Raw genomic sequence first — 24,692 nt, 5'->3', positions numbered from 1 at the left:
AATTTGAAGTACAATGTGTCACGAGAAAACAATCTCAAAATCCCCTGGATATCTCATAGCGTTCCAAAACTATAACCACTTATAGTGACACAGGTCAGATTTGAAGAATGGGGCCGCATCCTTAAGGCCAAAAGAGGCTGAGTCCCCTAGGGGTTAAAAAGTTAAGGAATTTTAATTTTAATCTAAATTTAAATAGCACACATATCGACCTGCATACCAATCATTATTGATCCCCATAACTAAAATAAACATAGTACAGTCTATAAAATGAAGCTTTATCCCTGCTGACTTTTCCTGCTGCCAACCAACTAGTACTAGACATACTAATGATCACTGATTGTTCATCTTTATTTGGAGACATTGTTACGTAGCTCCAGTAATAGAAATGCTAACAATTCATTTTAATTACAGGTCACTTTGGATCATCCGTGGCATCTTATTTCATATTTCTTAGGTGGCTATATGGTGTTAACTTAGTTCTCCTATGCATGGTGCTGGGACTGATTGTCATTCCTGAGGTAATGTACTAAAAATAGAATACATTTAAGAATATGCTTTATGTTACATAGGTTTTAAGCATTACTATGATTTTTGCCATAGTTATTGATGGGACTACCTACTGGAAGTATTCCAAGGAAGACGATACCCAGAGATGAACAAGCAACTTCTATGAATTATGGGGTGCTCAGTGAGTTTGGGGTAAAGTAATTTCTCTTCATATGAATAATGGGTCAGATTTTTAAATGTTCTAATATTCAAGACATCTGTTAAGCACAAATAATTGTAATCCATATAACACTGATGGTTAGTCTTTGTACTAATATTGATTTAATAATACTGGATATTTTTACAACTCTCACACACAAGAATTTTGTGAGCCAGTGTGCTGCTGCAGAATAGGGTACTGAAATGGTACTCCACCCCAATGGCAAATCTTCATATAGGTGGTATGGGCGGGTGCCCGGCGCCTTTGGTTTGCATAAGCGGGCCCTATATGAAGATCCGCCATCAATATAATAAAAAACAAAAGTCGATATTCACCTTCAGGCTTCTTCTCCCCGGTCTCCCAGCTCTGTCTTCTCCTCTTTTGGCCAGGGAACATAAACTATGATGCAGCAATGTTGCGGCTGCATGATGTCATAGTGTATGCGCCATGCAGGGAGGAAGAGGAATACAGGAAGGCGGTAGGAGAAGACAGAGCCACGGGAGAAAAAGCAGAAGATAAGTATAAATATATAATTTTTTACAAGAGGACCCTGCTGTCTGTGATCATCTCATTAATGAGGGGGGTATTTATCTAAAGGGAGTATGTGCTGTGGACATGTTATTAATTGGGGGAATGTGCTGTGGACATTTTATTAAGGGGGGGCATCTGCTGTGGACATTTCATAAAGGGGGGCACCTGCTGAAGACATTTAATTAAAGGTGGCACCTGCTATAGGCATTTCATTAAAGGGGCCTCTGCTGTGGACATTTCAGTAAAGGGAGATTTTGCGGTGGACATTTCAGTAAAGGGGGAATCTAATGATTTTTCCACAGCAGAGTCCCCCTTTACTAAAATTCCACAACAGAGTCCCCCTTTAATGATTTTTCCACAGCATAGTCCCCCTTCACTAAAATTCCACAGCAAAGGGGGACTCTGCTGTGGGCATTTCTGTAAAGAGGCCATCTGCGTGGATATTTCATTAATAACTGCTTTACTAGGCAGCTAGGGAAATATACTATTCATACTGGACACTAACATTAGCTGACCTCTAAAATAAAGACAGGCTATTTTGAGTGCTGAGTTTTCACTGTAGTTATTATTGTACTGGGATCTAGTCTGTTACCATTTCAGTACGTTACCACAACCTTGTTACTTGTCACTATTCAGTATATATTTCTCTAATATATATTAACCCCCATAGCGCAATAAGATATACCCTTACGTCTTGATGCGCATGGGAGAGTATGAAGAGGGCTCACGGGCTGAGCCCTCTTCATACTCACCGGGCTTTTGCTTCACAATGAAGCAAACGCCCATCACTAACACCCACGATTGGTGCTAACCCTTTAATCCCCGGGAGCAAAGCTGCCGGCGGCTAACGGGCGCCATCGGGGAGTGGCGATTTGTTGCCATGACAGCCTCGGGTCACACAAAGATCCGAGGCTATCATGATCTAGGCTATATATTACAATGTGCGATTTGCACATTATAATAGATGGTGTGCTAAGTCCCGATATACTGCCATACATAGCTTGGCAGTTTATGGTAGGATCAATCACATACACAGCTCTTTACCTGGAAAAATAAAAAAGAAAAAAGATTTTTGAAGATGGGGAGTGAAAAATAAAGACGCAAAAACAAAAAGGGGCCTGGTTCTTAAAGGGTTAAAGGGAACCTGTCACCAAGTGTACCCCTCCATTTCTACAAACAGCACCTTGTGCCGAAGGTTGGAAGTGCCCCATGGTGACCAATATTGCTTCATAGCTCCAAAAATTACGCCTCCTCCATCTGACATCAGTCTGAATTGAAAGAGTTCTCAACTTTATCCCTGTGCTTACCTGTCAGATATCTCATGCATACTATGCATGTGCGGGAACTCCAGCAGGAGAATGATGTAGGATGGAGGATGCGGGGTGTGCAGTGGCGTCGGCTGACAGGAGGCAGCCCACCGCCTTGATTGCATCTTGGGCAAAAGTAAAGGTCATTTTTGAAGATATAAAGCAACGTTACCAACCTATAAAAACATGTTCTGAGGACTTCCAACCTGCTGGACAAGGTACTGTTTTGTATTTGGACCCCAAGTTTGCCTTACGATTCTTTACTCCCCCTTGGCTGCCACCATGGACAAAGTTGCGCCTGTGGAACGACCTGGTGGTACCACGCCGCAACAAGTCCAACCTGCTTTGTGGCAAGCTCTGGTGAAAACCGGGTACCACTTAGACTCCAGTCCCAGATGTTGGCTTACATCATCGTCCGCAGTGGTAGAGAGGATCCACTACTACTGATCCTGACAGAAATGAGGATTTCTCCCAATCTTCCCATCTCTCTTTAATGGATCGAAAGTGTTTGCGTTACCTAGGAATAATGAACTCATAGTACATGAATACGTTTTTCACTTTGCAGTGATTATTTGTCTAGCAGCTATTAAAATATATGGAATAAACCTCATAATTTTCAGAGGATTTTCTGAACCTGTTGTTATAAGGCTAGTTCAATAGTTGGGTTCACCTTAACCTCTAAGACCCTAAAAATCAAGGCAAAGTGGCCAAAAATTAAGCTACTATCAGAAAGGACTACCACATATGGACTAAGTCCCTAATTTTCCCACAGGCCCAACAGCATTTATTTTTATTTGTTCTATGTGATTTTTACCTGGTGCTGGTGCCCCGTGCAGTCTGTGTATGTATGAGATGCCCCTAAGCAAATGACAGACATCATATATAATGATGTGACACTCTGCTATATGCTTCCAGGTTCTGGCTGCCATTCCCCCTGCAGCCTCTGTGTATGAGATACTCCTATACACATGACTGACAGCCTGTATAATCATGTGACAATCATGGTACTGGCTCCTCTATGTGCTTCCAGGTTGTGGCTGTCACGCCCCCTGCAGCCTGTGTGTGTATGAGATACTCCTTTACACATGACTAACAGCCTGTATAATGATGTGACACTCCTGGTGCTTGCTCCTCGATGTCCTTCCTGGTTCTGGCAGCCACGTGTGACTTTGTCCACACTGTCAGCCAAGGCAAGGTACAGAATCGTCAGAAAAACTCGTGGGACAGGCAAGAGTTCGAGATAGGCAGCAAGCAGGGCCGGATTAAGGGTGGTGGGGGCCCCTGGGCACAAACTGGTGGGGGCCCTTCCAACAATGTTTTTGGAAGTATAAAGCCTGCTAGACTCTTTAGTATATAGCCTGCCAGAATCTGTAGTTTATAGCCTGCAGCCCCCTGTAGAATACATCCACCAGTCCCCTGTAGAATACAGCCACCAGCTCCCTGTAGTATACACCCACAAGCCCCCCGTAGAATTTAGCTGCCAGTCCCCTGTAGAAAATGGCCACAAAATAATAAACTTCATACTTACCCTCACCTTCCCTTCCAGTGATCCCATGATGCTCTTCCTCGCTCTTCAGGCAGCCACCGGCCACTGAAGGCACAGCTGCCATCGCTGGGGGAGATTGCTGATGCACTGTTTTGGAAGCAGCATGTAATGATCGACTGACTGTCGGAAACTGGTGGGGGCCCCTTAAAAAGTGAAAGTGGTGGGGGCCCCGGGGCTAGAGCCCCAGGAGCCCCTCCTTTGATCCGGCCCTGGCAGCAAGGATCAACGTCAGGAACAAAGCAGGAGGTCAGGACAGGCGGAACAGGATCAGAGTCAAACACAGAACCGGGGTCACAACCGGATATCCAAACACTAGCGCAAGGATGGGAAAGAAGTTTTCTCAATGTCACGAAGATCCGGCGGGGAATGCTGAGAGATGACGGTTTTTATTTAAATCCAGGAAATGATCAGTGGCAATCAGCAGTGTGCTGGCCCTCTAAATCTATGAGTGCCGGTGCGTGCGTGCCTTTGGAGACGAGCGGGTAGCGAGGGGCATGGGTGAATCCACGACCTGCGATAAGGGTCATGGGAGCACCTGTGACAACACAGACATGAGAGGAGAAGGGAGGGGTAAAATGGGGGACTTTCTCTCTCCATCTGCATAATAAAGAAAATAAGATTTTTCAATGATGAATGTATGAATTAACTAGATAAAGGTTGGGATGGAATCCTCGTGAACTGCTCTTACAATTTATTGTGACAGAATTAGTTAAAGTGACCTGATGACAGGTGTCCTTTAAGTTCATTATATACCATTGACATGCAAATCACTGGTGTTCATACAAGAGTATAACTAAGTTTAATGCATGCAAATTAAAATATGTTTAATATTTTACAGGGTGCTTTAAAATATTCACTTCTATTCTATGGTTATTACAATAATCAGAGAACAACTGGACCCCTGCAGTACAGGCTTCCATTGGCATACTTTCTATGCGGAGTAGGTGTCTTTGGATACAGCTTAATAGTTGTGATAAGGACGTAAGTACCACTTTTGCTTTTTGAATGACAGAAAAATGAATGCATAGAATGGAAAACACATTAGTCATCGTTTTTTTTTCCAATTATGCAGACATTTTAGAGATGCTTTTACCAATAGTTTATCAATCAATGCTTAATACTTTTTCTTTCACCCTTCACGGACCAGGCTCTTTTTGCATGTTTGCATTAGTGTATTTTACTTCCTGCATTTCAAAAGCTTTGTCTTTTCTAGTCTACCATTTATATAACTATTTTCTGTGCAACAAATTTTACTTTCAAGTGGCAGCATGTAATATGTAGTATTCTGTTCCATGTACTGGAAGGTGGGAAAGAACTATAAAAAAAATGCAATGGAACTGACAACGAAATACAGTGGTTCTATTTACCCTGTTTCCCCTAAAATAGGACATCCTCTGAAAATAAGACCTACCGTATATATCGGCGTATAAGACGACTTTTGAAGACAGAAAAATCTTCTGTCTTCTCTGGGGTCGTCTTATACGCCGGTAATCATCTTATACGGCGGCGGTCGGGTCCCGGTGCATGGAGAGGGCTCACGGGCTGAGCCCTCTCCATAGCCGGTAAGTCTTTGCTGCATATTGCAGCAAAGGCTTACCGGTAACACCCGCGATCGGTGCTAGCACCGATCGCGGGTGTTTGCACAGCGATGGCTGCCGGCAGCCTCAAAAAGCTGCCGGCAGCCTCAAAAAGACATCGGGGCGCATACTCACCCTCCGTTGGCCCCAATGTCCGCGCGGCTCGTCTTCAGTCTTCCGCGCCGTCTTCTTTCTTCTGCTGGGCGCCGCCATGCTTTTCCCCGGGCGGCGCCTAGTATGACGTCAGCAGCGGCGCGTCATACTAGGCGCCTGCCGGGGAAGATCAATGGCGGCGCCCGGCAGAAGAAAGAAGACGGCGTGGAACACTGAAGACGAGCCGCGCAGACATCGGGGGAGCAGCGCAGCACATCGGGGCCACCGGAGGGTGAGTATATAAGTTTTTTTTTTATTTTTAATGCTGGGCTGGGCTGTATACTACTGGGGGCTGTGCTGTATACTACTTGGGGCTGTGCTGTATACTACTGGGGGCAGTGCTGTATACTACTGGGGGCTGTGCTGTATACTGCTGGGGGCTGTGCTGTATACTACTGGGGGCAGTGCTGTATACTACTGGGGGCTGTGCTGTATACTACTGGGGGCTGTGCTGTATACTACTGGGGGCTGTGCTGTATACTACTGGGGGCAGGCTGTATACTACTGGGGACAGGCTGTATACTACTGGGGGCTGTGCTGTATTGGTAATGTTATTGTTGTATGCCTTATGTTTATGAGCGACAGTTTTCCTGCTATATACCTGCATGTCATAAGAATTTACATTAAAAAAAGGACCATGTTAAATTCAAATCTGTTTTTTTTTTAATTTTTACCTGTGTTTTGTATGCGTTGGAAAAGGGGTAGTCTTATACGGCGAATATATCTTAAACTCTATATTTTAACAGGAAAGTAGGGGGGTCGTCTTATACACCAGGTCGTCTTATACGCCGGAATATATGGTAATACAATTTTGCTCAATCTCAGAAATATAAGGCCTTCCCTGAAAATAAGACCTAGCAGCAGTCATTGCCACAGCTCCCCCCACGCCATACATTAATATTAGTAGATCATTTAGATACTGTAAGAGGTTGTGACATGGAGGAAGAATTCACGGAATAAAATCACCGACTGTTGTACTGCAAATGCAATGCAAGCAGCTACCTGGACAAGAAGGGCTCATTTAAGGAAAGTGCTAAACACGAGAGATTGGGGCCAATGATTCCAATAGAAATGGAGTCACAAGAAATGAAGCATGAAATTCAGAGTTTGGAGAGTTATAATGGTGTTAGAAAAGTAGATTTTTTTTTCAACAGGAAATTTGAATTCTTCTTCATGGAAAAATAAAACATCTGCTGAATATAAAACCTATAGCAAGAAATAATATAAGACACTGTCTTATTTTTTGGGAAACACGGTAGTAGCAGGGTTGTTTTTAAAGTTTTCAGTGTGCAATCCATAGGATACATCTGCTTTATTCTTTCTGCATAATGGAGATACCAAATTAATTGGTTTGGTTATCTACTAAATAGGTTCTTTAGGTTTGTATGTGGAATTTGTATGTAATTCGGAACAGGTATATTTTATAATTGTAACTACAGGCAAAATTCTGTAGTGGGAAGGATTATCAAAAATAACTTCATTACATACCCTTTACAGCTGATCATTTTGCAAATTTTTTATGGGTGTCAATATAGAAAAACATGACAATTTGGACATTTAGACATTTTTTTGCCATTGTCCTAAGAGGTTGCTTATAATTTTTTACATTTTTTTTACATATTTTGAGGACCCCAGGGTTGTTTGAATCATTAATTCAGTATACTAAAGACTGTGTAAAATACTGCAGGCTTTAATGGGCAATGCTGAATACCCGGAAGCCCCTGAGGGGTTACTGGCTGTCATGAAAATCAGTTGGAGTCCCTGTATAGGTACCGCTGTTGGGCTCACACCTAAACCTTATTGGTTACTCATTGATATTGTCACTGTTTACACAGATGCAAAAAAACATGTAGAGAGAGCAGCAAGAACTAGGGAAACAGGAAGGGAAAACTGTCCCTTACACTATGACTAAGTTAGTCCCTGCCTGTGAGTAATGGTCAGCTTCCCCAGACTATAGCGTTATAACGAAAGTGTGATTTTGCAGCAATTGATTCATGGGTAACAAGAATGGAATCTTTGTGAACTGCTCTAAAAGCTAGTTATGTCAAAATAAGTGAGAGCTGACAGGTTCCTTTAATTTATTTTTCTCAATTTCCAATTCTTAGAATGGCCAAGAATATAAATGAAAGCACATCAGATGGAGATGATGATAATTTTACATTCAGCTGGAAAATGTTTACCAGTTGGGATTATCTTATTGGGAACCCGGAAACAGCTGACAACAAATTTGCATCAATTACAACAACCTTTAAGGTATTTACTTTTATGTTTTCATCATTTGTTTTTTGGGGTTTATTGTAGTTAATAATATATTTTCATAGATTTTTCCAGAATTTAAGTAAATCATTACACAATCAAAATGTGAGTGTAACTCCTGCTCCTCCATGTCTCCCAGCATCAAGAAAATAACAATAGATTTATGTTTCCATCAGGAATCTATTGTAGATGAACAGGAGAACACAAAGGAAGAAAACGTTCATCTTCGGAGGTTTCTAATTGTTCTTGCTAATGTAATGATTACCATCTGTCTGGGCGGAAGTGGGTATCTCATTTATTTTGTTGTAAAGCGATCACAGGAATTCAAAAAGCTGGATAACCCAAGCTGGTATCAAAACAATGAGGTATAAATTATTATTTAATTTATTCCAATGAAGAATCAGATTTTTACTTTAAAACCTACTGATCATAGAGCGGTCTATCAACACCCCACCCAACTAATCAGCTGCTCATTTTAATAGCTTTAAAAAAATGTTTATCTGCTACATGTTAATGCCAGTATCCAAGTGTATCTTTTGTTCTATTTTTTTATTCAATTCTTTATTAGTATATATTTTTCTTTTAACAATAATTCAAAAAAGAGAAACCTTACTATAACAAAAGCACAATTTATGGATGCCTATGCAGCGTTGTGGTTTTTAAAATTAAATGTGTAATTTATTTGCAGATAGAAATTGTAATGAACCTGCTGTCAATGTTTTGCCCTCCACTATTTGAAACAATTGCCGCTATGGAAAATTATCATCCGAGACGGGCTTTAAAGTGGCAACTTGGGCGGATTTTTGCACTCTTTCTCGGAAATCTTTATACGTTTTTGCTGGCTTTGATTGATGATGTCAATAGCAAGGTACGGGTGAAAATGAACAAATTATGCAAAATATTAGCAAAACATTAACTTTAAACATTAACATTAACTCGGACCCTATCTTTTTATGTGTGTTAGTATTCTGGTCTTTGCACTCCAAAAGCCACAATCTTTTTCTGGTTACAGTTCCCTTTAAGGACTTTATTTTGTGACAAGCTGTACGTCCCACTGGCACAATTGAATCTTCCATGCAATGTAGTGGAAAGCCGGAAAAAGTTCCATATGCAGTGAATTTGCCCCAAAAAACTCTTTATTCTGTGGATCAGTATGATCAGAGTTACCAAATTTATATAATTTGCAGTATGTTTAATATTGTCACCCATAACTTTATGGAGTTCATAGTATAGAGTCTGGCATCATTTTTTGGGACAAGTTAAAGTATTCATTGATGGTATTTTGACAATCAAATTATTTTTTCATGAGTGAAGAAAAACAGACTGTCAGGACTCGCAAATTGTACTGATAATATCAGGTTTCAGGCTTCTTGCTGGAAAACCACACCCAGAGCTGCCTGTGATTGACAGCTGCATTTCTGATCCTGGGAATGCTGGGTGTGTCTCTGAACTCATTTTGCCTGCAGCTGCGGTTTGAGTGATGGACGGCTGAGCCAGTCAGTGCTGGAGGCAGTGTCCATTACTGCCTTATATTCTGCTCAGCCCCTTCATTTGGGGCTGGTTATTGCAGTCTTTCTGTGTATCTGGTGCTCTTGCTATTGTGTTTCTTGCTATTCTGTGTACTGACTTCTGCTTTGCCTACTGACCATTCTATGTGCTATACGAATCTGTACCTTTGCCGCCATCTTGGTTTTTGACCCGGTTTGTTTGACTTCGCTTGTCTGTCTGTATTTGTTGTTTGTCCCTCAGTATCGTTTATCTCCTAGTGTGACCCCACCTTCCTGTCTGTCTTGTGTCGGTTTCTGTTACCAGTGTGAACACTGACCTATATCAGTATCCCGGTTACCTGTCCGCTCCACCATCCAGCAGCTGCCAGACAAAGTAGGTTTCCCCTGTCATAGTGGGTTCACCCTTACCAGGGCGGTTTATCTGCTTTAGGCAGGGCCTTAGCCCGCAGGGACGTCGCAGGGTGAGTTTGCCACCACCTACCTAGTCTGACAGCTAGCGCCAAGCCTGGTTGTGGTTGCGCAATTGCTGGACAGGTGCTGACACAGACTTTTAGTGATCGTAGCTTAACAGCAATGTCAGCTTCTTTATCAGCAAGTGTTAGCTGCCCTCAGGCCACCATGTCGTATGACATGAAGGGAGATGGTTATCAGAGCCAATATGGCAGCTCCAATGCTCTTTTAAAAGGGTTTAAAAAAAAAATAATAATAATAGTGATCAATGCTAATTCTGGTGCAAGCACGACTGTCGGCATCGGAGATCAGTCTCCGGAAAACACAGCCCAATGTATTAAAGTGGCGCATGGCTGTAAGTAAATAATGGGTAGACGGTAATAATCAATCGTGTGCCATAAAAATGCTGACATCAATGAGATGTGCGCCAAAAACTTACATGGACTGCGGCTTAATTTTGCTCTCTGACCATTTTTTTCCTGGTCTTTTGTGCATCAAAATTTGTGCCTAAAAATGCTGAAAAAATACACATAAATGTGACAGATAATGTGGAAAAGTTAGGCCATGCCCACTTGCGCCAAAAAAAGGAAGAGTCTGGATAGTCGGAAGCATCTGTTCTTCCTGGAGCAAACTCATTATAAATGATCCGTAACAATTCTGCGCCAAAAAAACCCAAAGGGTCCAGCATTTTTAAGGCGCAGAGACGATAGTCCATCTGCCCCAATGTGTGTTTTAAGGGCAATTACCCTCTGAGAATGGAGCCCGTGAGCCCTCTCCATACAGGCATTATGTGAGTAGACCATATACGTAGGGAGTATTGTGTTAAGGGCAGTCTGCCACAACGCAAAACACTAGTGTGTAGGGCACTTTACAAGTTTTCCAGATATTTTCCTATTTTTTAATGAACTGTCATTTTACAGAAAGATTACATTTATTTTTCTAAATATAAGCTTCTTAAAATACTATGTGTATGACCAGGTAATTTTCATCTTTTTTTGACCTCTCAGCATCTCTTCTTTCACGGATTGCTCTCTCTTGAGAAATGTTATCTTGAGATATACCCCTCAAGAATAGTAATTATAAAATTGGTGCACCTACAGGCACGACCCCAGTCCTAGTGCTCAGAGAAGCCAATTTGCAAAGATAAAAAGACTGTATTCCAAATTGATGCAGAGGACAACAATTCTACAATTCCTTTCCAAAAAAATCCTTTCAATCCTTGTAAAAAGGACTATTTTACAGCTTGTTCATTTCTGTATATTTACAAACTGTATTCTAACATTTTTGGATACAGTTTATCTGATTTGCAAGGAAAATCCATCTGTTAGCCAGAAGTTAAATACAGATTGAAAAGGGTAAAACATTAATATTCTTTATTGTGTGTAATTAAATTCTGATTAGTATCTGTATAGGACACAAATTGAAGACCAGGTAAAAGTTTCTTGGTTTCCCATTAAACATTGCATCAAAGGTGTAAATGGCCTTCAAAAGTAAATAACGCTTCATTTTACTTTGTTATAAATAAAAAATTATTATTTGGCATTATTGACTTTTACTTAAAGGGGTATTCCAGAAATTTACAATTTCGTTCCCCTCTGTAAAAAGAAATGTTGTGGACATACACTGTAATGAAGAAATATAATGCTACTGGCACTTTAATCAGTCCATTGATTTTGTCCCAGTGGAGCTGACACAGAACTGGTTGCTGGTCACATGTTCACATCCCATATCAAGCATCTGCCTGAGAAGGTCATGTGATCATCTCTATGTTTGACTGTAGCTGGTTGCCGTAGATTTGATGTCACTGAGGGCACAAAGCCATCAATAGAGGGGTCAGTTCATGGAGGAGAAAAGTGAAGGTGTGTGAAACAGGACAGCATGTTAGTAGGCTGGGGGACAGGAGGGATGCATTTACATGAGACAGCATGTTAGGAAGCTGGGGGGCAGAAGGGACACATTTATATGGGAATATGTTGGAAGGAATCAGGGAACACGCTATATGTATCACTGTATGTTGGACAGGTGCATTTTTTTAAAACTTTGCTTATTGATGGATTTAAAAGGGTTGTCCTGTATTTGAAAAAACATGTTTGCTTTCTTCTATAAACAGGTAATACATGGTATTGCAACTCAGCTACATAAAGTTTTCTATGGCACAAACGGTAGTCCTGTGTGGTCTGTTTGTGGAAGAAAGCAACCATGACAAATGCCTGACAGAAGCTTTTAAAGGAGAGTTTGTGTTTTACATACCACTGTATTTTTTTGGGGGGGGCGGGTTGTACATGAGGGGACTGGATGATGATGGTGTACATGGAGGAAATCAGCACACGGAAGATCATAGTGATATAGATGTATCACGTGCTGGCGCCTGGTGTGCCAGTAATGCATGGGGAACATCCAGTATTGGTGTGGTGAAGGCAGTTACACACATATCATTACTATACTAACAGAGCAGGACAGTCTGTAAGATCATCACTGAGAGCAGAGCATGAGAGGGAGGAACTGTTACTGAGAGCTGAGGGCTCCTGTGAGTTGTAGTTTCCTGTGGCAGCTCCATTTTGTGATTAATGAAATTTAGTTTTGTTGTATTCATTTATTTATAGCATTATGGGTTTTTGTATCACACATTCATATACTTGCAATACTCCTTTACTACCAAACTTTTTTTGTAACGTGTATTTGGTCTTTTTGTACATTTGCTGACATTGTTATTGTTGTTACTTTATTTTTAGTTAGCAGAGGAAGACGTTATAAAGAACAAGACTATGCTACTGATATCAAGCCTTTATAATGAATCCTTAAGTAATGGGAGCACATCAGCACCATACATTCATCCAGCTGATATGCCAAGAGGTCCATGCTGGGAAACAAATGTGGGAATAGTAAGTTATTTATCAAGTTTACAAATTTACACATTCTGCTTACATGACACCACAGTCAACAAAATCTCCCTCTCATACTCTTTAAAAAGATAGAATTATTTTTGGTGAGCATGACAGGTTTTCCCAGACCAGCTGTTTTAAAAACAGGCATTTTGGGGGGACTTTGGGGAGATACAACATAACAGCCTCTACACAGACTAAAAGAAAAAAGTAGAGTACTCCTCTCCAATGCTTTGTAATCTGTTTTACTGTGTACGCGCTAGCTGATGAAAAAGAGTAGATATTACTAGATGATAATGTTGTATATAAAGACACAAGTTATGTAAACTGTCAGTAAATGTTTTCACATTTTTTCCTTCAGGAATTTGTAAAGCTAACCGTGTCAGACACACAGATGACTTACCTCATGATTCTTGTGGGAGACTTTGGCCGAGCAGTGATTGTCAGGTTTCTCAATTACTGCTGGTGTTGGGATTTGGAGGCTGGATTTGTATGTTTGTTTCATAGCTATATTGATGGATGTTTCAAAAAAATTGTGTGAATATCTATCTATCTATCTAATCCAAAAAAGGCAGCACTCCCTATATATGAAAGAGGTTTATTTTACCTCAAGTGAAACATTTCAGCTTCAAGTCTTTCTCGTGTGCTGCCTTTTATTCGGTACTTATTTTTTTACTATATTACTATATTACTTTTGTATTTCTATGCTTTTTTGTATCTATCTATCTACCTACCTATCTATCATTCATTCCTTTCTTCCTTCCATAGACCACACATAGACCACAGACCGATGAAATTCACTAAAAATTCACTAAAAATCCAAGCTCCTTTTACTCAAATTGCTGAATAAGCTTTAAAGGGTTGTCTGTGAATTCAACATTTTTATAAAGTTCTTTGGAGGCTTTAAAAATAATAACTCTCTTTTATACACCTCTGCCTGTGATCCTGCTTAGCTGTGGCACCACCACCATGTATTCACTCCAGCAGCAGTTGCAGGTTGTAGCAGGCACATGGCTGTTGATGTGACATCACCACCAGCCTCTGTGGTGCTGTGGTTGAACAGGAGCATTGAGAGAGGTGAGTTTAAATCCTCCACAGCGATATATATATAAAAAAAAATATTCCTGGACAACCCAATTTAAGCAATGGATGAATTTCAGATAAACTGAATTTTTATTATTTGGTTAAGTGAAAATGTGTAATATTGTTGTTGTAAGCTTGCAACTTGGTTGCAACTTATATAATCGTAAATTTTTTTTTACATTCAGCCTTCATATGCTGAGTTCGATATAAGTGGCAATGTTCTTGGTCTCATTTTTAATCAAGGCATGATATGGTAAGTTTACTTTATATTAATCAATTAATATAAATAAAGTAAAGAAAAAATACTAAAAACGAAAGGCATTTGGCTAATGTAAAGGGGTGGCCCAGATTTAAAAGCCCATTTTCCTATTGGTGGGTTTACCTTTGTTCAGGATCCTTATCTTTTGGTTATAGTGGACAATGGTTACAAAGAATACAATACATTTGTAAAATCTTTAGGCCATTTAACTTTTTTCACATGTTGAAATATATTTGTAATAAAAATGAACATCAGGTTTTTCCCATCAATCTGAATTCAATTACCGAAAATTTATCAAACATACAGGGCATTTATTCAGGCTCTTTGCTAAGACACTTGAAATTTAGCTTGGGGCCTCCCATTTTCCTCTTTGAATTATTTCTGCATTTTGATTAGAGAACACCTATGGTAATTTTAGTTAATTGGGCACAATTTGGAAAGACACATGTATTTCTATATAAAGTATTACATCTGATAATACAATTCAGAGGAAAAACCAAGTCATGGAGCGGAAAGACCTGCCTGTAGAGCTCAGTAAAATGATTGTGTTGAGGTATATAAAAAAAATTACTAGAAACAAGTCAACAATATGAATTCAGTGGTTTTAACCAAAACATACTTATTTGTTGGCATGTGCTACCTAAAACAGGATCCATTCTTTATTTATCTGTTAATAGCTTATTTTTCGAGAAAAGGGACTTTTAGAATTTTCAAACAAGCCTCAAGAGCTCCTGTGTACTTCACTCCTGAGTCTATTAATTATTATACCAGCCTCCTTCGCTCTTCGCCTTACAGACCAGAAGGCCAAATGATCACATTGTAGAATCTTTCTTCTTACATAGTGCTGCGGTGCTGCAGGTGAAGCATCTGTGGAGCGTCCGAGGGGAGCGGACAACAGCCTGGACACTTACAATATGCATAATTATTCATGTCTCTTACAGCTGGAGTCGGCTCTCCTACATGGGAATGAGAGGGAGGAGAAAGGAAGAAGCACTTCTTCAACTATGAGGATTTTAAAAGTCAGTTTCCAGGTATCAGCAATATAGATTCTTTACCTGCAGCATCGTAGCAGTATGTAAGTGATCGGTGCTCAGAACCACAGTTTAGCAGTGGTTTATTTCAACTAAAGGGGATTGCTCCCATTTGCTGGATTTGCAAATCCAAAGGAAGTAGCAGTGGCAAATGTGTACTAAATTGTACAAATGAAGTACATTTTTGTTATTTTTGAATTCCTAATCCAAAAAAGTTTAAAGCATCTACATTTTTTTAAAAAAAACTTAGTATGCTCACTAGTACTCTGATACCATCTCATCCTGCTAGCCTCTGAAATCTTGCTGTAGAGATCACTAATCACACTTGACATCTTGTCACATCTTGTGACATCCAGCAGTGGGACAGAAAGGTATTACTATGAGACCAAAGGGAGAGATTTGTTGCTGGACTTGTGGACTGACAATATTATTCATAAATGTCAACCGTATTGAGCTCTAGTGAAATAACCATCAATAAATAAGGAGTCACATCACCACTCATTTCTCCCTGGTATGAACATGTCACGTTGCGATAAAAATTATTGGTTTGTAAAGACATATATTAGATGCTCACCCTTTCCTGCTGACCCCTCATTCCCATAGATATACACTCAAAAACTTTGGACATATGAACTCTGACTGCAAGATGCTGCCCTCCTCAATGAGCTACAGTAATGGAAAATTACAGAGGCCATGTTAGATGGCCATGCATTTCTACTGTAGTTTTGGATGATATTTCTCCAAACATGTAAAGCCAATTTACCTTTATGTCAATTTACAAATATTTATAGTCAATTGCACTGGTACAGGATTGTCCTTCCATTTACTGACCTTCCATTTATTAAACAGGATGGGCACATTTTATGCCCCTGGACTGATGGTTGTAAATGTACTGCGCCTCCTCTCCTCCATGTACTTGCAGTGCTGGGCAGTTATGAGCAGCAACGTTCCACAAGAAAGGGTATTTAAAGCTTCAAAGTCAAACAATTTCTACATGGCTTTATTATTGCTCGTACTGTTCATGAGCTTGCTGCCTGTAGCATACACAATAATGACTATATCTCCATCATTCGACTGTGGACCTTTCAGGTAAGTGAATATTTATCTCTTACCATATTTCTAAAGGACATACCAGGATCAAGGATTGATAACCAAGCACACTTACATGTTGGTGTGTCCCCTCGGTCAACTTCTGCTATTCTTTTAGTTTCATATGCACATATTTTTTACAAAAAAAAAAGGCTTTAACAATTATGTAAATGAGCCTGAAAGGCTCTGGGCTCCATAGATGTTAATTGAGCCATGTTTTGCATAATTTTTTTTTTTCATAAAGTCTATTTTTGTAAAGACCACAAATAAGAAGCTAGAAAAAGAGCTGATTCTGCCAGAGGGGCACACACCAGTATGTAAGTGTGCTTCTTTTACAGTCCTTTATCCAAAGATTTCCTTAAAGGGGTATTCCAGGAATCAGAATAATTCATAAAATATAAGCTTATATGTAATAAGTTGTTATTTAAAATTTAGCTCCCCTTAGCAGAAAAATGTTGTTGAGATAGACTATAATGAAGAAATAAAATGCTACTGGCCCTTTAATCAGTCCGTTAATTTCCTCCGCGCGGTCCGTTGCGGAGCAAACACAGGACAGAAGGTGGCCGCTGGTCACATGTCCACATCACATGTCCTGCATCTGCCTGGGCAGGTCATGTGATCACCACTATGTTTGGCTGTAGTTGGTTGGTTGCAGTGCATCCAGTATGGACAGTGTTATGGTGATGGCAGTTACACATCATTACTATGGTAACAGATCAAGAAAACCTGTTAGATCATCACTGGGAGCAGAGCATAAGAGGGAGGAGGAGTTACTAAGAACTAAAGGATCTTGGGATTTGTAATTTCCAGTGGCGGCCATCTTGGTGGTAACACGGCATACTTTAAAGAGGCCATAAAATTTTGAGAATCATAAAATCAAACTATTTAAGCTTAATTTTGTGATTATTGATATTAAGTTGTGTTACATTCATTCATTTATAGCATCATGGGTTTTTGTATCAGACGTTCATATTCCCGGAATACCCCTTTAAAGTACTAGGGAATTTTTTTTTTTATTGTAAATATTTTTATTTCTATATATTTTATATATTATTATGTATTTATAGATAACATACTATGTAGCCCTCTTATTATCAATTAGATTTTAGACAATTAAGAAAATTTAACAATATTTGCTTTACACATAGATTGTGAATCCAAACTAGAGGCACCAGTAAAGGAGACTATTAAGACAAACTACAATGGTCCAAGTATAGGTGATGCATTTGTGATGAAATGAGTTCACTACTAATACAGTATAAAGATAATGTAATGTTCTGACAATATTTATCAGCGTTGAGTGAATGCAAAAAGTTTTTTGATTTAAAATTTTCATTTCTGTCTTGAAGCGGAAAAACTAGAATGTATGAAGTTCTTCAAGAGACAATGGAAAAGGACTTTCCACCTTTTATTACCCAAGTGTTTGGTTATGTGTCAAATCCAGGGATAGTAATAGCAGCTGTGCTCCTAATGGCGTAAGTTTTATTAAATACATTCGATCAGTTTTACTTTTTTATACAGTACTAACTTAGATATTAGTCTGATGTTAAATCATAAACAATGTGGTCTATGCCATGTATTAGAGGGCTCCATTTTGAACATGTTAAAGGAAACCTAATTCCTTCAAAATGTTACAAAATCTTCTGTAGCTATACCTTGGCATTGTCCAAGAATGCTGGAACACTCCATGGAGCTGCGGCAGGTGTGGCAAAAGAATCCTCAAATGGTAAAGTGTTTCTGCATTCTGCTGTAATACTGCAGCTGTAAATGGTACTAGATGCAGCCAGAATGGTCTACTGGAGAATTGTTACTCAAATGACAAAATAATCAATTGTGTCTATGTCTTTAAGACACAAGGAGGCGGGGATACGCGCGCCAGAGTGCAGGGATTGCCGCTGGAACGAGGGGATGGGGGTCAGGCTGTAGGTGCACCTGGGACATGGGTCCCACCCAAATACTGACACCCATGACAGTAGTTGATTGATCAGCTGGGCAAAGTGATGGCAACAGTCTCAGGACTTGCTTGGGGCCCTTGAAGTAGGGTAAGTGGACAGCTTAAATGTAAACATAGCTTTTATACAATTCTATAATGTAGAAACAGTTCCAACAGTTCCTGAGTACAGCCAGTACACTAGGAATTAAGCTGTGTTCTTCCTGCTCTGACTGTAGTGTATAACAGCTGATTGGTGAATGTAAGACCCCCCACTGACTGACTACCAATGACTTTTCCTTTGTAGTAGTAGAAGCATGATTAGATCCCAGGAAAGAAGTCAGTCAAAACTTTTATGAAGAGGTGAGATCAGCATTCTTGTCATAAGGCCCTTTCAGGCGACCATATATAGTAGCCACATTCTATCCATATGAACAGCAACTAGCATATGGCTGCCATAGAAGTGCATAGTGCACGGCACGGTACGATGAGCACACACATGTGTCACCATACTATACTGTTCCTGAAAAAAATAGAGCATGCTCTATCTTTAGCCATACGATGGCCCGGCATGCCCCCATACGGAGAGGGAAGGAGCGTGAAGTGCTCACCTTTCCAGCTGAATGTATGGCACACCCAGTTCCCTGCCTGGGCGTAGCATCCATTCATCTGAAAAGAGAATAACTTTTATAGTTTCCATGTTCCATGAGTAACTATAAACCATCAATCTGATTAAGATTTCCACAGTTCTATGTTGACTTGTGTAGCTTAAGCCACTTTTACGATCCATCTTACCAATGTTTAAAAAAAACATTAATAATATAAAATAATAAAAGACTGAATGATAGATAGATAGATCGATAGATAGACAGATAGAAAAAGTAGATAAATATTGAACTGAATGTCTAAACTAAGTGAGTATACATGATGTGCTTGTTCATACTAATAACTACCAATATTAATACATATTTTATTTCTTGTAGATTAGCTATATATTACCTTAATGCAATATCAAAGGCGTACAAAAATGCAAACATTGAATTCAAGAAGAAAATGCAAAGGGTATGTGAACATATTGAAATAACTCTGTTATAACTTTGTTATAATTGAGGCCAATGGAAAGGGGCAAACAATGCCACTGGTGATTAAATCAGCAAAAAGTTATGAAATGATCTTAAAGTTTTGTTACACCACTAAAAACATTGTTATAGATAATTATTTTATGAAGCAAGTCATAATCATTGTTTACCAGAGCTACAGATTAGTCCAATTCAATTGAGATGATATGTGTATATGGTTCCCCTTTTGACACTTAAAGGGGTATTCCAGGAATAAGCATAATTAATATTCAAATGTATATATTTACCTGGCACTGCAGTTAGAAATCTGGAGGGACAGGAGGGATGCATTTACGTGGGACTTCATGTAAGGAGGCTGGGGACAGGAAGGATGTATTTACATTGGGCTGCATGTTCAGGGCTGGAACAATGTAGTTACATGAGACTGTTAGTTGGAGGAGAGATATGTTTTTTTTCGTGTATGGGACTGGATGACCATGTCCTGCTGGTGCATGGTACACCAGCAAAGTATCGGATACATCCAGTATGGTTAACATTGTGGTGAGATGCCATCTCAGTGGGGCAATGTGCATTGATGGCATTTATCATTACTATGGTAACAGAGCTGGGCAGTCTGTTAGATCATCACTAGGAGCAGAGCCTGACAGGGAGGTGCTGGTACTGAGAGTTCATGGGAGTTGTAGCATCCTGTGGCAGCCATAATAGAGATAACTCTAAAATTTTATAAATCATAAAAGCAAACTATTTAAGATCCATTTTGTAATTAATGAAAATTGATTTTTGTTGTTTTCATTTATTGATAGTATTATGGTTTTTTTGTGTCAAATGCTCATATTCCCTAAATACCCCTTTAAGTATTTTATTATATACTTTTTTTGCTTTTAAAATGGAAAAGAAACGGGAGGATGAGAAAAGTAAACGCAACAACACTGCCTCCACAAATGAATTATTGAAAGACTTGGAAGAGTTGCTGCCTCCGAGTGTGAGATATGGAATTAAGAAAACTGAAGAAAATGGTATGTATCAGATATGCAGATATCAATGTAACCAACAAAGTTTTCGAAGAATAATCCCTCTGTAGTCTCCTTATGGAGGATAATACTGTGCTTATATGATTTTATGTAATTAATCGGAAACAAAATTCTGTTAGAATTGCCATAAGCCATCTATGTACATAAGGTACGGCACCCAAAAAGGAAAATCCAAATAAATGTGTACGAAAATATATTTAATAAAAACTTGTACATAAAAATTCATGAAAATATAATGGCAAAAAATAATACACTTATTTCACTATTTTCTTTTCTATGATAGTGCAATGCTAGCTAAATTACAACACAAAGTTACATCACAGAAATCAGTATTCTATAGTATGAGGGACAGAGCCCTCTCCATAGCCGGTAAGACTTTGCTGCATATTGCAGAAAAAAATTATAATAAAATTACCTAAAACTTCAAAACAACCCCCTTTCCCTAGAACTGATATTAATATAAATAAACAGTAAAAATCATAAACACATTAGGTATCGCCGCGTCAGAAAATGCCCGATCTATCAAAAAATGATAACGTTTTTTCACTGCGTTTAACCCCGTAACGGAAAATCGCGCCCAAAGTCGAAAATGTATATTAATTTTATTTATTTATTTTAAATTTTATTTAAAAAAAAATAAAAATTTCTATAAAAAGTGATCAAAAGTTCACACAGTCCTAAAAATGATACCATTGTAAACGTCATCAAAATCCGCAAAAAATGACAGCACCCACAGCTCCGTATAGCAAAGTGTAAAAAAAGTTATTAGCCCCAGAAGATGGCAAAATCCCCAAAAAAATTTTGTACAGGAGGTTTTAATTTTTTTAAATGTATGAAAACATTTTAAAACCTATATAAATTTGTTATCCCCGTAATCATACTGACCCAAAGATAAATTAGACATGTCATTTGGGGTGTACAGTGAAATCCGTAAAATCCAAGCCCATAAGAATACAGCACAAATGCGTTTTTTTTACCAATTTCACTGCATTTGGAATTTTTTTCCCGCTTCCCAGTACATGGCATGGGATATTAAATATCACCATTTCGAAGTGTAGTTTGTTACGCAGAAAATAAGCCATAACACAGCTCTGTACATGGAAAATTAAAAAAGTTACAGATTTTTGAATGTGGGGAGTGAAAAATGAAAACGCAAAAACGTAAAAGGGCTGCGGCGGGAAGGGGTTAAACACACTCCATACTATAAGTGAAAATATTTACAAGCAAAGAGTACCTAATATCACAAAAGTGGCTGTAATGGTCACACTATAGAAAGAGGATATCGGAAATTGAAGTCAAACTCTTCCCAAAAGAATGAATGAGTCCATGTAGAGAGAAATCTATTAGCAGCTGGCTCAAAAATCTATTGTGACTAATATGATCACTTCTACATATATTCCTTATACAGGCGGTGCCCTACTTAAGGACACCAGACTTACAGATGACTCCTAGTTAAAGACGGACCCCTCTGTCCACTGTGACCTCTGGTGAAGCTCTTTGGATACTTTATTATAGCAATGATCAGCTGTAAAGTGTCTGTAATAAAGTTTTATTGATAATTCTTGGTCTCATTACAGCAAAAAATGTTAAAACTCCAATTGTCACTGGGGCACAAAAAAAAATTTGTCTGGAGTTACAATTATAAAATATACAGTTTTGACTTACATACAAATTCAACTTAAGAACAAACCTATGGAACTTATCCTGTATGTAACCCGGTGACTGCCTGTATATTGGGGTGCTAAGTAATATTTTAAAGACAGGGCCCTTGCAATCTTAAGAATTTGTCAAGAATGATTTACTAGTTACGATTAAGATGCCGCTTAGCAGTTATTTTGGATATTTTCATACTATAGAATATTGATTTCTGTGACATAATTTTGTGATGTAATTTAGCTTGTGTTGCACTATTATAGAAAAGAAAAAAGCGTGACAAATGTATTATTTATTGCCATTACATTTTCATGAATTTTTATGTAGAAGTGTTTATCAAATATTTTTTAGTACATATTTATTTGGATTTTCCTTTTGGTGCCGTACCATATACAGATATATTTGTTAAATTTTTCTTTGTGAGACTAGAGATAGCAAGGTCAGGTACAGTGCATGGGATATCCAATTAGTAGGTATTAGCAGGAGTGCTGCTATTTGCTCTAACATAATCCATCTTTACTATAGCGATTTTAGTCAGTCACCAAAATATAAACCATGTACTTGTACTATATCAATTCATAAAATCAAGATTCATTTAAATCATCAAGATTCAATGCATAAAAAAACTATTTAAGGTTAACTTTATGCAAAATTGTATTGATGAGGAGTACCGTATTTTCCGGACTATAAGGCGCACTTAAAAGCATTGGATTTCCGTGGAAATCCAAAGTGCGCCTTATAGTCCGGTGCGCCCTATGTATGGCGCTGGGCACAGGGCAGCGGACCATACTTACATAGGTCCCCGCTACCGGAGACAGCAGATCTCCAGCGGGAGATCTGCTGTCTCCGGTAGCGGGGACCTATGTAAGTATGGTCCGCTGCCCTCCTCCACCTCCCCCTCACCTTCCCCGCTCACCTTCCCCGCGTTCCCCGTCGCGTCACGGCGTCGCGTCCCGTCGCTGCGTCACGTCGGGTCTCCGCCACGCCCCCGGACCTCCGCCACGCCCCCGGACCCCGCGCCTTATAGTCCGATGCGCCTTATATATGTAATTATTACATATATAAGGCGCATCGGACTAATGCGCCTTATAGTCCGGTGCGCCCTATAGGGCAAAAAATACGGTATATATAGTTTGCCCCAACCAAGGTCAACTTAAAACTTAAAAAAAGTTCTTGAAGAATATACATGTCTGTATATTAAAGGGGTATTCCCATCTTCAGTATTTATGAAATATCTATAGGATATGTCCTAAATACCTGATTGTTGTGGATCCCATTGTTGTGAATTGTACCTGTCTCCAAAACAGAGTTCTGGCATATTGGTAGCTCTCAATTCAAGCCTATGGTATTTTCTCACATTGGTGAGCTGTGTGCATGCACAGTCCCAACCACCTCTCCATTCCACTTCACCTCTCCATTTAATTGTGATACCTAAGATGTGTTTTATAACTACTGTTTCCAATTCCAGATGAAAATTCTCTCAAACCTAAAACAAACAATGAAACTAATTCTAAACCTGATAAGACAACTGCACCTTTGAAAAATGGTCCTCGAGTGACTGTTACAAAACCACCTATTCAGCCAAAAGTGGTGACAAACTTATCTACTCAGAAGCTTCAAGTTAATGCCATAAAAGCACAACCAGGAAGAGGCAGAGGACGAACAACTTGAAATATCAGTCGACTCTTTGTTCTCATTATTAAATTATTTTGCTATTTTTTCAGCAGGGTGAAACATGTATCAAATTAACTTGCAGTTTTCATTAAATGAATTTCTTGATTTTTTCAGTTTTAATAATAAAAAAGGGAATAAGTAACAAAGCTCATTTGTATTTATATGTATGCATCTATAAATCTATATTCTTTCTTATTTATCTTCTATCATCAATCTACCTATCATCTGTGTATTTCCTATAAAATCCTCCTACAGTCCCATATTACAGGTTGCCTTACCACACTACTGGGTGTAACTACAAAGTGTTATTATTGTGCCGGGCTAAAGGAGCCTCTTACTGACTATGTTTTATAAAATAGTTTTATTTTGGGGCCACATTTTTAGTTTTTCCCAGGGCCCCATTTTGTCTAAAACCAGCCCTGAATGCACGCCATCTCATAAGACAAATACAGAACAACAATTCTGCTTTCTGCAGAAAAGTAAGATCAGCAAATTAATGATTCAAATCGGGGTTGTCTTGCAAATATGTTTAGATGTGATTTTTATTCAAATAGTTGCTATTAAGTCTATAGTGAAACGAAAATGGCTCATTTGCAAGAAGGAATATATGACTTTTCTGAAGTAAAGATATTTTTCTGTGACTCGTTTGATTAACTTAAAGGGATTTTCTCATCAGGACAGTGACATTTAATTATTTACTTACATTTCTTCAATTAGATGTTATTAAAAAATGTACATGTTTGAAGATAATTTCCCATAAATGTAGTCATATGGTCCCTTAGAATGAGATTGTTGTCCTTGGATATGACCACCGCTGCTGGAATGATTGCAAACACATTGGGGCACATTTACATACCCGGTCCTGTCACGATCCAGTGACGCGTTCTCTGTCGAGGATTCTGGTCTTCCGGAGATTCACTAAAGTAGTGCGCCCGATGTCCACCAGG

General features: G+C 39.1%; 1 protein-coding gene and 1 long non-coding RNA gene across 2 annotated transcripts; both read left to right on the top strand.

Moving 5' to 3' along the window:
- Positions 1 to 416: 416 nt before the first annotated feature.
- On the top strand, positions 417 to 5,065 carry LOC140083659 (uncharacterized). The gene is made up of 3 exons (XR_011849945.1): positions 417 to 518; positions 601 to 699; positions 4,929 to 5,065. It is a non-coding gene; the product is annotated as an uncharacterized lncRNA (long non-coding RNA).
- A 2,861-nt stretch (positions 5,066 to 7,926) lies between these two features.
- On the top strand, positions 7,927 to 23,870 carry LOC140119106 (transmembrane channel-like protein 2-B). The gene is made up of 11 exons (XM_072137811.1): positions 7,927 to 8,073; positions 8,253 to 8,441; positions 8,765 to 8,944; positions 12,767 to 12,916; positions 13,278 to 13,406; positions 14,185 to 14,252; positions 16,139 to 16,378; positions 17,728 to 17,853; positions 19,292 to 19,370; positions 20,283 to 20,403; positions 23,540 to 23,870. Exons 1-11 carry the CDS (start codon positions 7,927 to 7,929, stop codon positions 23,740 to 23,742), a joined length of 1,632 nt encoding a protein of 543 aa, XP_071993912.1. The 3' UTR covers positions 23,743 to 23,870.
- The last annotated feature ends 822 nt before the right edge of the window (positions 23,871 to 24,692 follow it).

Source organism: Engystomops pustulosus, chromosome 1, assembly GCF_040894005.1.
Source record: "Engystomops pustulosus chromosome 1, aEngPut4.maternal, whole genome shotgun sequence".
In the NCBI taxonomy this organism is placed as follows: domain Eukaryota; kingdom Metazoa; phylum Chordata; class Amphibia; order Anura; family Leptodactylidae; genus Engystomops; species Engystomops pustulosus.
Note: the sequence above shows the minus strand (reverse complement) of the source record. Positions and strands in the feature narration are given on the sequence as shown.

Coding starts and splice junctions, on each gene's coding strand:
- LOC140119106 (XM_072137811.1), top strand. CDS start 7,927: ATGGCCAAGAATATAAATGAAAGCACATCAGATGGAGATGATGATAAT. Junction 8,074..8,252: donor CAATTACAACAACCTTTAAG/GTATTTACTTTT, acceptor TGTTTCCATCAG/GAATCTATTGTAGATGAACA. Junction 8,945..12,766: donor TTGATGATGTCAATAGCAAG/GTACGGGTGAAA, acceptor CTTTATTTTTAG/TTAGCAGAGGAAGACGTTAT.